This window comes from Alternaria arbusti, assembly GCF_024043155.1.
Source record: "Alternaria arbusti strain BMP 1465 chromosome Unknown scaffold_1, whole genome shotgun sequence".
Lineage (NCBI taxonomy): Eukaryota > Fungi > Ascomycota > Dothideomycetes > Pleosporales > Pleosporaceae > Alternaria > Alternaria arbusti.
The window spans coordinates 854,162-867,779 of NW_026249941.1; the positions used below are offsets into that span (position 1 = coordinate 854,162).

The window sequence follows — 13,618 nt, forward strand, 5'->3', positions numbered from 1 at the left end:
AAACGGTAACGGCGTAATTTATAATCCCGGTAGGGTGTGCATTCGAGTTCAGCACTAGACCCGCCATACTCGGAGAGGCACCACTCCTGAGACGTGCGAGGACAAGGCCAGTCCGGCTAACGGGTCAATGTTCTACATTTCTATGCTTTTACCCTTTAGTCGCACTACTCGGCGACGCTATATACACGCCATCGCTCTATCAAGAGTTTTACACCCCACCATCGCCTCTGCGACCCATGCCAGAGTCTCCAACACGTACCTCTTTCTTGACATACGCCATCTCTTTAGCAGGCACAATCACCCACTCCCTCTCATCCATAATCCTGTCCAGCCCACAGCTGCGTCCCTTCCAGCCCTCTCCCCTCAAACTCCTCGCCACCTGCCAAGACGCGGCGATGATATCGTTTACACTAACGCCATTGAATTGCGCGCCTACAACGCGTAACCGGCCCTTGAACTCGTTGGACATGCCTTGCGCGAATTGCTTGAGGCGTTCATCGTAGCCGAGTGTGTATTGAGGAATGCAGTCGCGAGAGAGGTTTGCGATGTGGGCGGTGGGCTCGTCGGTAATGTTAAGGTGTCGCTTGATAACGCTCCTCGCCATTTCTAGACCTTCTTCCTCTGTGGGGAAACCCTTCCAGCCGTCCCACCAGTGGCCGCCCATCATGACTGTGAGTTTTGTGCCGCTAGCTGTGTCTTGACCTTTAACAGCAGAGGAGTCCCAGATTACGCCAAGAGCGCGCTCGGGGTTTTGCTCGAATGGAATTCCTTGTGGGATGAGGTAGCCGAAACCTTCATAAGGGAGAAGGTTTGGATTGGGGAAGTAGAGGTTTACTGTCATGACTGTGGCGAAGGGGGTAATCTCGTCGTTCTTGAGGGTGGAGATGGCGAGATCAAATGATTCAGTTGATGTTGAGACTTCAGCCTGTATACTGTCAGTACTTGCGGTTCTAACTGAAGACGATGAACGTACCCCAGAGACAACCTCGACACCCAACTTCCCGTTCTCATTGAGAGGCTTGAAAGTCTGAATGGGCGACTCTGTTCTGATCTCAATGTTACCTTTCGCCTCCACAGCATCCACTAATGCTCGAACCATCTGCTGCAATCCGTTTCTGAAAGAAAACATAGCGGAATCCTTCAGGTTCTTCGCAAAGTCGAGTTCCAGATCAATCTCCTCGTTCATAGCTTTCGCTACTTCCCGATCATGTGGGTGGACGAGTGTAACCGGCTGCGATTGTCCGTGTTCATTTTGCATGCGGAACCAGCCTCCAATAGCACTGCCGTATCGCGCCTCCAATTCCCAACCCGTATTAAACAACGTCTTAGCGCTCAGCTGATTGATATCGCCGGCATATATGCCGTGGAATACCGCTGAGACAAGATTGTCCGCTATCCTCTTATCCACCCTTCGTGCGAGCCACGAGCCAATTGTCTCATCCGTCAGGGAGTCCGGCCGCTTTGGCCTCAATGGTTCTGTGATCGCACCCAATATACCCTTCAGTATGCCAGTCCGCCATAATGTAAAGAAGTCTGCGAAGGTGGGTGGTGGAGCGGGAAGGCGGTTGAGCTGGTCAGGATAGTAAATGAAGCGGTTCTTTGCGCCGGGTTCGCTGCGCCTCGTATATGTGATGTCGTCAACGAGACCGAGTTCTTGTACCTATACACACTCCATTAGCAATGCCACCATGGTTTAGACATGTTCGACTTACCAGTCCTGCAGTGACAGTTGCGTTTCTCAATGTCCTCGGGCCCAATTCGAACAGCACATTCCCCTTCTTTCCCTCTGAATCCACAACGTCGACTCGTCGACTCTTGATCCAGCCACCCGTGTCCTTCCCCGCCTCAAACACCACCACTTTAGTCTGTGGGAACTCCTTCGCGATGAAGTGGGCGCTCGTCAACCCCGCTATGCCACCGCCGAGAATGGCTATCCGCTCAGGGTACGAGGACTGGTAGCGAACGGCGCATTGTGCCGTGGAACGGAGGAGCAGACGTTGTGATGATGCGAGAAGTGGCCGATACGGATGCAATGGGGATGGCGTGTGGGATGCAAGCGCGGGGCGCGCGGCAACGGTCTTCAACGTCTTCTGCGAGACATTCTGGAGCCGCATTGCCGGTTCAATTGGTCGCAAGATCGATTGGATGGGCGTTGCGACGACGACCAACAAGGTGCATTGGGAAGTTCAATTGATGTTCCTGCGGGAAAATGTCCGAGCTTGGGCCGCTTCCTCTCCGCAATCGATGGCTGCTGCCGTCATTGATTCAGCCCTACACAGGCCATACCATGCACGAGCAATTCAGTGCACACAAGAGATCAGCCACGACATCGGGTACACAGCTTAATAACAGGCTACACGCTGAGGGATTCAATTGTCAAGAAGTTGTATTTCACAAGCTACCGTATACATATAAAGTCACTGTCACGGCAGAACAAGTCTATCTACTGGCGCAAAGTATACAAACCTTGAATATCGTATATTTTCGCATCGGGGTGGGGGCGTCGGGGGAGTTGCGTGAACGTGATTTCGGAACGGGGATCGAAGGGGGAAAGTGAGGTTGGAAGACTTCGAGGTACTACGGACCGACCGAATAGTGTACAGGCAAGGAACTCGAACCGCATCGATATCGACCGATCGACCGAAACAAGGCGAGAAGTCCGAATCGAATGGAAGTCGCCGTAACCGTTCGCAAAGAAGATCCGAATCGAGCTTTTCGACTGCTGAATGCATTAATGTCGTGGCAGGACATAGAAGTAAATCTAGCCTCCACTTATGAAAGTAACAAAATCCCAGAAACCATTTTCCTCGCAACAAAACACCGTGCTTGAACCAATTTGAGCACTCGTGTCAATACTAGCCTTGGGCAGACAGTGACAGTGAACCGGAAGCTGCTTGCTAGACGCAACGCAACTCGGCTCTACTCAGCCACGTCCAGGTCTTCGTGAGCGGGAGGGGGAGGAGAGTCGACTGTATTTGTGATCAGAGTAGTTCGTCGTAGAAGGGGTCGGTTGCCTCACTCTTGCGGACTTCGCCGACCGGGTCAGCCTCGCGCTCACGCTCGCGCCTCTCATCGCGATCGCCACGGTCACGGTCGCCACGGTCGTCCTCGCGATCACGGACATCCTTCATCTCACGGTCGCCGTCAATGGGGCTCCTTGACCGGTCGCGGTCACGGCGGTCGTAGTCGCGCTCGCGGCGGTCGTCCTTGCGAGGAGAAGCTCCGCGCTCGCGACGAGGAGAGGTGCTGCGACGGCGAGGAGAGCGGACACCTCGGTCTGCACGGTCACCACCACGGTCGGAACGGTCGCCACGGTCGCCGCCACGCTCAGAGCGCTCGCCACGGGGACGGTCACGGCCGGAGTCAAACCGCCATGATGCCGAAGGAGGCGTACGGGCCCACTATAGCTGGTTAGACAGACCCACGTCATTATGCGGTTCGGACATACCTCGATCTTCAACAAGTCATCGCGGCCGATGCGCTTGTTGTGCATCTCGTGGTAAGCGTCGTCGGCGTCACGGCGAGACTCGTATTCGACGAAGGCGAAGCTGCTGGCCTGTTAGAGCCTGGGTCGTTTGCTACCCGGGAGGGCCAACTCACAGTCTAGAAGAAGCCGAACGGGGCGCTGGAATGTCGCAACGGACGAGTCGGCCATAGCTTGAGGATTGTCAGATCGTTTGTTTGGAAGGGGCGTGTGGAAGAAGGGCGGAAGGTGCAGATCGTCGTCGACGCGCACGGGTGTTGTGGGAAGGAGGAAGCTGCGCCGCGCAACAGCGATCGCGACACCCGGGGCGCGTGAAGTGTACAAAGGCTGTGGAATCGAGGGCTACGATGCGGAACGACGATGCGATTGCGATCGGATTGGGACGAGGCGCTGGAAGACATACCGTTCGAACTCGTAGGCAAGGTCGCGAGCGCGTGTGCCGTGGCCGAAGCCGGTGACGTAGAGCGTGGTGCCGCCGCCGCGAGACATGTTTGTCGTCTAGTTGGGTATCGTGTATGGAGGTGTATGGTTCAAACTTGCAGCTGTGACAAGTCGAGGGTGACAGTGACGGGTGTGGTCGATGATGGAAGGTCGCAAGCCGGCAGGAAAGTACTGGAGGCAGCTACAGCAAACGCTTGGACTAGCGCGCCTTGGCATTCTCACGCAGACGTCAAGTACCTGAAGCTTCGACATTCACTCGACATCTGATCCTTGCAATTTGCGCTAATCGGCGGACCACTGACGTTGCGCATATTGTCGCACTGTTTTGGTGGTCCTGCCTCTTCGAGATGGTCGGTGCCAAAACTACCTCAATTCGACTGATGGGGAGAGAGCTCACGAGCGCGACATGCGCAAGGGCAACGCGTTGTCGAGCAACTGTCGATTACATATTACACTAGTGGTACATCTATTGTTGACTGTCTACATTTTCACTACGCAGGAAATGCTCCGTAAGGTGCTCCCTCGAGCTTAAAATACCCTGGCTGGAGCACCTGGAAGACTCCCGTTGGGTCGTACTCGCCAGAGATGCTCTTCAACCTTTGCTTGTTGGCAGCCCCATAACTAGCAATGACATCTTGGTACGGCGACGCGTAGTTCATATAGATGTAGTCGTGATTGAGATCCTTCTTCGCCGCTTCCTCGACAAGCCGCTCGTACAGGCTGTTGCTGAAAGACATGATCTGGGCATTATCCGCAACGTCTGTCCAGAGGATAGCCAGATTACAGATGAAGATTGGGCCATCGCTGGGGTCAAGACCGAGCGCGTTACCGCCGTTCTGTTGCATCTTCTCCATGGCAGGGACGGTGATTGCCTGGAAGGAGAGAACGGGCAAGATGCCCGCAGCGTCTTGAATCGCAGGCACCATCTCGAAGAATATGTCAATGAACGCCTTGAAGATATCCCGATCCACCTTGAAAGTTCGGTCCCAATAAGTCTCTTGGACGCCATCGGGTGCCCCAGCACCAAGTTGGTTGGCCAAGGTTGACATGTTCGCAATGGCGGTTTGGTCGATGATCGCTGGGATGGCTTTCCAGTCGTCGAAAACTGCTGGCCATGGCGTAGGCTCGGAGTACTCTAGATCCTCGGCCGCAATCTTCATACCAGCCTGTAGCGCAAAAGACACGATCTGAGCTTGTTTCGTGTCCTTCTCTGCGTTGACAGCATAGTTGTAGTATGCTTCGTACACTTTATCCCACTGATCCTCAGTATGGGCGCGCTGCCCACCCCACATTTCACCTTGAACAAAAGTTCTCATGTTGAACTTGGTGACAATACCGAAGTTGTTGCCACCACCGCGAAGAGCCCAATAGAGATCTGGAGATTGGGTGGCACTCACGTCCACAATGATGCCCGAGGCTGTCACCACTTCGAAAGACTCAATGTTATCGCAGGCCCATCCATGGGCGTTCGCGTAATGGGAGATGCCTCCTCCTAGAGTTAATCCAGACACACCGACGGATGAGATCTGCGTACTGTTAGAAGAGTCATGGCAGTAGGGAGCTATAGAGAAACAGGAAAGAGAAGCAACGTACGCGACCACCAATAACTTCAAGGCCATACTGCTCAATCCATGGATACACGTCCGCCCAGCGATTTCCTGAGCCAACAGAGGCGATCTTCTTGTCTGCAGATAGGGTCTTTTCGGTGAATTTCTCCAGGGCAATAGTAATGCCTCCCTCAATGCTAGATCCACCAGCAAAGGCAGCGTGTCCACCTCCTTTCACAGCGAAAGGACATTGCGTGAGTCGGGACAGGAGCACAACAGTTGAGACTTGCGAAACACTACTAGGTTTGAACACACAGAACGGGTTGACAACGGCTTGCTGAGCCGCCCAATAATCGCCGGTGAAACTGTCGTATCCTGCACTTCCTTCCGATAACACGGTACCGTTACCAAAGGAAAATCTTAGTGCTGCACACTATACGTCTTGTCAGTATCGATCTTGAGCAACATGCAAAAATGTGTATCAACATACAGCTAGCGAACAAGCACTGGAGGAAGATCGCTCCGCCAGATCTGCCAGACCAGGAATACCAGTGACATCGAAGCCGTTGTTTACCAATGCTTTGGTGACATTGAAGTCGTCAGGCTCGAAACCACTCGCCAGCACGCAAGCCGCAAAGGCGCTTGTCGAAGCAGCTATCGTAAACTTCATGCTCCCTGTTCGCCGGTATACGGAAGATGCCGGACGATGGTAAATAGCTGGTACCGAGAGAGTGGCTCACTGACTGAGTTGCAGGGAGCCACTGCACTTAATGTACTTCGGAGTAGGTTTACCATATTCGTTCCAGGCCGCGAACGACACTACTACGGACGTGTTGTCAGTACTTGTCCGACGGGGCCTATAGCACCCTAGCGGCGCGGAACGGACAGTTCGGTCAAATTTTTAGTGGACAGTAACCTCGAAGTTTGTGGGGTAGAGACTAGTCTATTGACGCGAGGCGCGCCGTGGCAAAAGTATAGCATGGTAGCTGATAGCGGTATTCATCTGGAGCTGGTGTGGCTGCATGGCAATTTCGACGTAGCGCAACATCGGTGGAAGCATGAAAGACATCTTTGTTCTTTTTCTCCGAGGGCTCTGCGGGTAGACGCATCGCTTCCGATGAGCTGGGTTGCTGTGCCTCAATCCTGCAGCGATTCGTGGTCTCCACTTTGCAGCGTCTGAAGTGAGACATAAGAATTCACTTGCCAAGCAAGCGTTCGCGGGTTGTGTTGGGAGTGGATGAGGCAGGAGCCAGCCGTGCCGCTCTCTCATCTTTGCCACGGGACGGTTCAATGCGGCATGTACGCCACCACCACGCCAGCTGTACACTACCTAGGTACTATCCGGGCATCCGCCAACCGCAAGACACCTATTTGCACCCGCACCTATCGACCGGGAGGCAGCTGATCATATTCATCCGACTTACCACTGAGCAGATTCCTAGGAGCAGCCACTTCTATGGCTGTCCAAAATCTCACCGTTTAGGTTCGCACCACGATAAAGTCTGTGAGCCAATATGTGATATATGCTAGTCTCTTTGTGGCTTGCCTCGCCGAAGCCTGCTCTCCATCCACGCTGCCAGGTGGTAATCTCCAGGCACATGTCGGCATTGACAGAAAAAGCATGCTGTCCGCTAGGTCCGCGTCAGGCACCGTGCCGCTTCGGACGCTGTAGCGCAAATACGAACAGCACACGACGAGGAGTAGCGCGAGCGGAGAACTGCACCTCCTAAGCTAAGGGTTATTTAGCCAGGAGGCGTTTTGGGGGCTTACTGACTTACGTCCACCACGGAACACCAAACGTGCGCGTCAACACTTGAATAAGGCCATCACAACTACTTTCGGACTTCTTGAAAAGAGTGCGCGACGTCGCGTAAGAGGAAACGATCGGGATACCAGATTCCAGGAACCGGGAACTGAGGACCGGGGCAATCCAGTCGCCGTCTAACCCTTACCCACACTCCGACACGCGATGGCCCCCATGTAAATCAATTTGCATATGCGTCTTACGGGCTTTTGCACCCCTACGCGCACTGTACTTTGGGTAATCCCTGGCAAATTCCAGCTGCGAAGTGCTTTAATCCAGAGTGTCGGGCTTCGTGGATCAGAATCCTAGGTTCATTCCATCTTGACAGCTCCAACGGCACGGTCTTGTCGCGACACACAACTGCTTCGAGGAACGTATCCTAAGGATTCTGTTATTCTTTGTGCGAGTTTGAACGACAACTGGAAACACACGCCTCAGCAACCATGTCCACGGGCGCTGACTGGATCTCGCAGCATGATTTACTCCGGACAGACTACGCCATGCTGGCGATGACATCGACGGTCTTTATCGCACGGATCGGTGTTCAGATTTGGCGGCGCAAACCCGTTGAAGCACAGGACATCTTGCTTTACATTGCATTCGCTGCCTATCTTGCTTTTACCATTCTTTACATCGTCATTACGCCCATTTTCTTCAAACTCCAGGCTCTCCAAGCTGGTCGCATTGCACCATGGCCCACCATGATGGAAGACATTATTCTCGCCGCGAAAGTCATGTGGCAGAGCGGAATGGAATATTGGACATGTCTTTGGTTTGTCAAGTTCTCACTATTGGCACTATACAAGAAGCTGTTGTCTGGAATGCCCAAGAAGTATCTTTGGATCTGGTGGTTCACTTTGATCTTTTGCGTTGTGGTATGTAAGAGTTCACGTCGCTTTGTCTTTACGCACATAGCCTCCAGCAAGCAAGACTAACTGGGCACAGACATGGGCAACGTGCATCATTACGGGCCCTGGTCTAGCCTGCAACGACACCAAGAGCTTCTTGGGTGAGGGCGTTCTATGTTCATCGCCTAGCGAAACACGCCGACAAACTGCGAATCTCTATTATGCATACGCAGTGGACACTGTAACCAACATGATGGGTGTGTTCAAACGCGTAACTTGATAATATTCTTAGTACTGACAAGTGGCAGTCATGTTCCTACCCATCAGGCTTATCTGGAACCTGCAGATGGAAAAGCCAAAGAAGATCGGTTGCGGTCTACTGTTCGCATCCGGCCTTGTTTGTATACTGTTCTCAACTATCCGCATTGTGCAGGTTGGCCAGGATGGAAGGCCTCGCTCGCCAGATCCAAAGTGGCTGACCATGTGGACCATCATCGAATGTTCGACAGGTAAGTCCAACGCATCTCAATACACTCTACTCGGCTAACTTCATGTCAGCTATCATCATCGGTTGCTGTCCAGGGCTCGCGTCTGCGGTACCAAAGAGCCGCTTCCGACGAACAGACAGTATCTCCTACGACACACAGGGCTACGTTCGCCAATCGCCTAATCGTTCCAGTGGAAATGCGCCGAAGAGTCATGGCTTGAGGAACATGCTCGGTTCCAGGAATCGCGACAAGAACAGCGAGAAGATGTCGGGAGACATTAGTATGTCGAGGACTGGGCATGAGAGTGAAGAACAGCTTCCAGAACGCAGAACAACAGGCTCCGGTGTTCTTATCACAGATGAACTACGCGAGCAACAGAGGCTTCGGATGGAGGAAGATGAACGGATGGAAGAGGCACGCCTCAAGTTTGAGCAGTCGCATGCGTGATCTTGATCGGCCGAATACATGAATTTCTTGATAAGCGCTCTAGATGCTGTGACAGTCCAATTGGAGTATTCAGTGAACAGTATTACGTTGTACTGTCTTTCGAGAACGATGACCATGAGTTGGTCCACGACTGTTGAAAAACACGATCACCTATCATTAAATGTCAAAGAGAGCCTCTCTTTGATCGCTGGCGCGCGTTACTTCTGTTCTCACCATCGGCAGAGGTGATGCAACATCTTACTCGTCTCCAAATGCAACATGTACTGCAAATGTCTGGTTGTATTCAACAGTGACAACGGCTGTTATGACAGCACGGTCCGAGTTTTGAACAAGTTGCATCACAAAGCAGCTACCATCCGCTTTGATCTAGCACACAACGTCTCTGGGTGCTGTTAGAACAACTCCATAGCGCACATCCTGATGTATAATCGGGTGGCGAAGAAGGCGGGCGATGGAACAAGACGCAACGCGAGGCGCTAGTGGGAGCGGCAAGTGCCGAGCTTTGATTGCGCAGAACTTGAGCAGGCGCTCCGAGACAATTGCTTCCTTCTCCACACACACCCACGCTCCAACCCGCTGCACTTGACGCGCACCCATCTTCACGACTGACGACACATCTCTTACGACCGTCGCACTCCGTATCCGCGATAGCCTTACGTCACACGTCACGGAAGTCGCGTTCCTCGTCGCTCTCTTTGTTTTCCACCCACCGCCAACCTCGAATTCACGCGACAAGCCCATCAACCAACGCCTGCCTTCACCATGGCTGTCGATTTCTCGAGCGAGTCGCCGCTGGCGATGCAGCTGCAGCAGGTAGTCCAGCCCAAGCTCGCCGAGTTTGGGTGGACGACGGGCGGCGAAGACACGACGCTCTTCGAGTACATACTCCTTATGCTGGCCAACGACAAGAACGAAGCGCAGGTCGCATCAGAACTGTCAAACGATCTGCTCGACTTGGGCCCGGAGAACACAGAGACACAGCAGTTTGCGCAGTGGTTATTCGAGCAGATCGAGCACCTCAAGCAGTCGAGCGGCGGCAACGCGCAGGTCACACAGTCAATCGAGAACCAGATGGACAGCACCTCAAACGACAACTCGGCAGCTGCGCAAGATACAGATATGGAAGGCGCGTCCGAAGGACAAGGCAATATGTATGTGAACCCTCCACTTTCCCGCCCCTTTAGGGCAGCTCCACAACCGTGGAAAAACTGCAAGGAGACCGCGCAATCACGCGCATGCCAAATCAAGGCGACGTCGAAGCTTGCCGTGGCTCCTCCGCGCTCACGTTCCTCGTATCAAAACCTGCAGATTCTAACCGTAAACAGTCCTACAGGCCCCAAGGCTATGCGCAACGGCAGCGGTGCCCAAGCAGCACGTCCAGCACGAGGCGGCCGGATGCTCAACCAACTTAATAAGAATATGGACCGCAACAGCGACTCGGTGTTACATCGCGTACGTGGCGCCGGCGGTGGAGTTGGTCGTGTGAACGCGCACGCCCGCGATCCGCCAAAAGGCCCACGGGGCCAGAACATCGGTCGCGGAATCGAGGCAATGGCAAATGGCCGCGGTATGGGCAACGCCAACATGAACATGGGCCAGAACAACATGAACGGTATGGGTATGGGTGGTATACCAGGAATGCCTATGCCGGGAATGGGTGGTCAGAATGGCATGCCTGGCATCGGCCTGAACCCGCAACAGCAAATGGCCCTTATGCAGATGTACGAGCAGCAGGCGCAGATGATGCAGCAGATTTTCTCCGGTGGCCAACCAACCGGCTTCGTCAACCCCAACTTCAATGGCAACAACCGCGGACCTAAGAAGTCGTTACATCAACGCATAGACCGGTCACACCAGGGCGGCAGAGGCATGAACCCGAATGCTAAGACTTTCACCAAGAAGGAAGGCGAGGACGAAACAATGGCAGATGGTCCAGCTGGAGAGAGCGCCAGCGGTATGGACGTCGAACTGCCTTCCGGCCGCCCAGATCCCTCGTCCACCATGTGCAAGTTCAACTTGCGATGCAGCAACCCCGACTGCCACTTTGTTCACCAGTCGCCCGCTGCGATTCCCGGAACCCCGGTCGACATGAACGATACGTGCGACTTCGGTGCGGCATGCAAAAACAAGAAGTGTGTCGGCAAGCACCCATCGCCTGCGCAGCGACAGAAGTTCCAATCAGAGCAGGAGTGCGCCTTCTGGCCCAACTGCCGCGATCCCTCGTCGTGCCCCTACAAGCATCCCACATCAAAGCCTTGTCACAACGGCGCCGACTGCGCTGTCGAGGGCTGCAAGTTTGGACACAGTGCCATCATGTGCAAGTTCAACCCATGTCTTAACGCGCGCTGCTTGTATAAGCATGAGCCTGGTCAGAAGAAGATCACTACAAATAAATGGGTCGCCCCCAAGGAGGGAGAACACGTTAGCGAGAGGAAATTTGTTGACGACGAGCAAAAAGAGGAGCTGATTATTCCGGGCAAGGACGAGGAGATGCAACAGGCACCGGCGAACGAGGGCCTGGACGTGCAGGCATAGAAGGATCCTGAGCTATTTTACTGGGACGTAGGTGGTGGATATGATACCATTGAGATGACGGGCAGGTGATGTTGGGTGGAACGTAGAGCATTGTATTATAGTCTGGATCTGCTGGACGAGGCGTTAGGGTTGGTGGCATGGCCCCAACGAGGAGGAGAGAGAATTACTTGTTTCTGGCGGCCCGTGTTGGCTGCGCTCTTCTTCTCACATATTCGCATCCTCTTACGCGTGACATTTGTGACTTTCTGACATGTCCCCTGGATGTACCCGCTGTTTTGCAACGATTACTCACCAGGCAAAGTGCTGCATGCATTTGCAGTCAATACATCTACCCTGTGTACTTGATCTAGTAGGACTACGAAATACTGTAATAGCTGCGAAGCCGACTATATGCATGATCACGGATAACACGGTACCACAAGCCTTGGGAGTATAGCGATTCGCGCTCACGGTGGACTATTGAATGGAGACTATTCCGAACAAGGCTTAGCCGGTCCGCCACGTTTGCTCAGCCACCCTCTTTCGTACGCCGCGACATCTGGTGTGTGATCAACTCCGCATTCTACTTGTACTTCTGACCACTTTGTCGCTCCTTCCTTTTACTCCAGTAAACCTTGCCTTCCCTACTTACCCTTCATTCCTTCCTTCTTCACACTTTTCCCAGAGGATCGCCATTCACACCTGGCACAAACCCCCAACAAAGTTCGATCGACAGCTGGAAGAGATTACCCAGCCTTGCCGCCCAGTAAACGACGTAACAGTCTTTTTGCCTTCCGAGGAGTCCATCACACTTACACCACACTCTCTGTAATCCTCACAAACTACCAACATGTCTAAACCATACGTACGTCTGCCTCGCATCCGCTAGCGTCTCCTGTCGCAATGCGCGCGACGTTCCCATCTCCTATCCAATCCAGTCGCAACCACAACCACGTGCTAACCCTCTCTCAGGACCAAGGCGCACCACCCGCCTATCCCCCACCAGCGCACCAAGATGCTGGCCCAGCCCCCGGCGGCATGCAGCCCTCATACTACAACCAAGGCGGCGCCCAACCCGACTACTACGGCGGCAGCCCGAACCCCTACCAACAAGGCCAGCCTGGCCCCTACGGACCGCCACAGGGCCAGTACGGTCCTCCTCAAGGACAATACGGACCTCCCCAAGGAGGATACAACGGCCAGCAGATGCAGTACCAGCAGGGCCCACCGCCTCCAGGCGGCTACTACCAGGACGACAGGAGGGCTGATGGCGGTGGTGGCGGTCTATTTGCGGGATTGTGCGCTGGTTTGGCGTGCTGCTGTTGCTTGGACTGCTTGTTCTAGACGCGTTGTCGAGACAAGCAAGGCTGGATGGGATGATGGAGATGCGACGCGCAAGAGGTGGCATACCAGATGGAGCAATTTGGCTTTTTGACCGCCCGAGATGCGTATACCATGCGAAGACGGATCGAGAAGACGAGGATTCCGCGTACAAGCTATAGAACGAGGTTTCTTTTGTTTACATTGGGGTCTCTTTGGATATGACTGATTATCGATTTGGAGGCATATCGAGGAGTGCTGCCAGCTATCAACTTACCTAATTCGACGATTTCTTTCTCAGAATTCCGTTCGTACTTGTTCCTGTCTCGAACGCCCATGGTTATGGTTATTGGCTGATTGTACAGATATTTGCGTTCGAGGACTGTTTGCCAGCACGCCGAGTGCGGCGACTTGAACGAACGTCGTGATTGCGTGCCACGCAAGTAAAGTCCGAGGTGCGATCAATCACCACAATGCGCCAATGCGCACTCTCCGAGTCGAACGAATTGCAATTGATTGCTGGCACGCAAGCACCGGTGTACACTCACCTTCGGCCCTTGATCTCTCAACTATAACCGCATGATTCCCTGCACTTACTCTAGAAAGGCTGTGAAGTATCGCCGCTACGGGTATATAGATAAGTTTCTGACGACGGCTCTGTCACCGACATCGGATCGCCTGACCGGCGCTCACTCACCGTACTGAGGGGGCTAAACGAGGACGTT

General features: G+C 53.7%; 5 protein-coding genes across 5 annotated transcripts; 3 read left to right on the forward strand and 2 right to left on the reverse strand.

Annotated features, from left to right (window-relative positions):
* Nucleotides 1–208: 208 nt before the first annotated feature.
* J4E86_000308 (uncharacterized protein) lies at nucleotides 209–2,114 on the reverse strand (the record flags this gene model as incomplete). The annotated part of the gene is made up of 3 exons (XM_051440883.1): nucleotides 209–925; nucleotides 974–1,660; nucleotides 1,713–2,114. The coding sequence occupies 3 exons, from the start codon at nucleotides 2,112–2,114 to the stop codon at nucleotides 209–211; spliced, it is 1,806 nt and encodes a 601-aa protein (XP_051307054.1).
* An 805-nt stretch (nucleotides 2,115–2,919) lies between these two features.
* J4E86_000309 (uncharacterized protein) lies at nucleotides 2,920–3,973 on the reverse strand (the record flags this gene model as incomplete). Its single annotated transcript, XM_051440884.1, has 5 exons — nucleotides 2,920–2,969; nucleotides 3,020–3,401; nucleotides 3,449–3,548; nucleotides 3,601–3,657; nucleotides 3,888–3,973. 5 exons carry the CDS (start codon nucleotides 3,971–3,973, stop codon nucleotides 2,920–2,922), a joined length of 675 nt encoding a protein of 224 aa, XP_051307055.1.
* Nucleotides 3,974–7,719: 3,746 nt separating this feature from the next.
* Nucleotides 7,720–9,059, forward strand: J4E86_000310 (uncharacterized protein; the record flags this gene model as incomplete). Its single annotated transcript, XM_051440885.1, has 4 exons — nucleotides 7,720–8,151; nucleotides 8,222–8,381; nucleotides 8,433–8,633; nucleotides 8,683–9,059. The coding sequence occupies 4 exons, from the start codon at nucleotides 7,720–7,722 to the stop codon at nucleotides 9,057–9,059; spliced, it is 1,170 nt and encodes a 389-aa protein (XP_051307056.1).
* A 762-nt stretch (nucleotides 9,060–9,821) lies between these two features.
* J4E86_000311 (uncharacterized protein) lies at nucleotides 9,822–11,594 on the forward strand (the record flags this gene model as incomplete). Its single annotated transcript, XM_051440886.1, has 2 exons — nucleotides 9,822–10,210; nucleotides 10,385–11,594. 2 exons carry the CDS (start codon nucleotides 9,822–9,824, stop codon nucleotides 11,592–11,594), a joined length of 1,599 nt encoding a protein of 532 aa, XP_051307057.1.
* Nucleotides 11,595–12,423: 829 nt separating this feature from the next.
* Nucleotides 12,424–12,917, forward strand: J4E86_000312 (uncharacterized protein; the record flags this gene model as incomplete). The annotated part of the gene is made up of 2 exons (XM_051440887.1): nucleotides 12,424–12,438; nucleotides 12,546–12,917. 2 exons carry the CDS (start codon nucleotides 12,424–12,426, stop codon nucleotides 12,915–12,917), a joined length of 387 nt encoding a protein of 128 aa, XP_051307058.1.
* Between the last annotated feature and the right edge of the window lie 701 nt (nucleotides 12,918–13,618).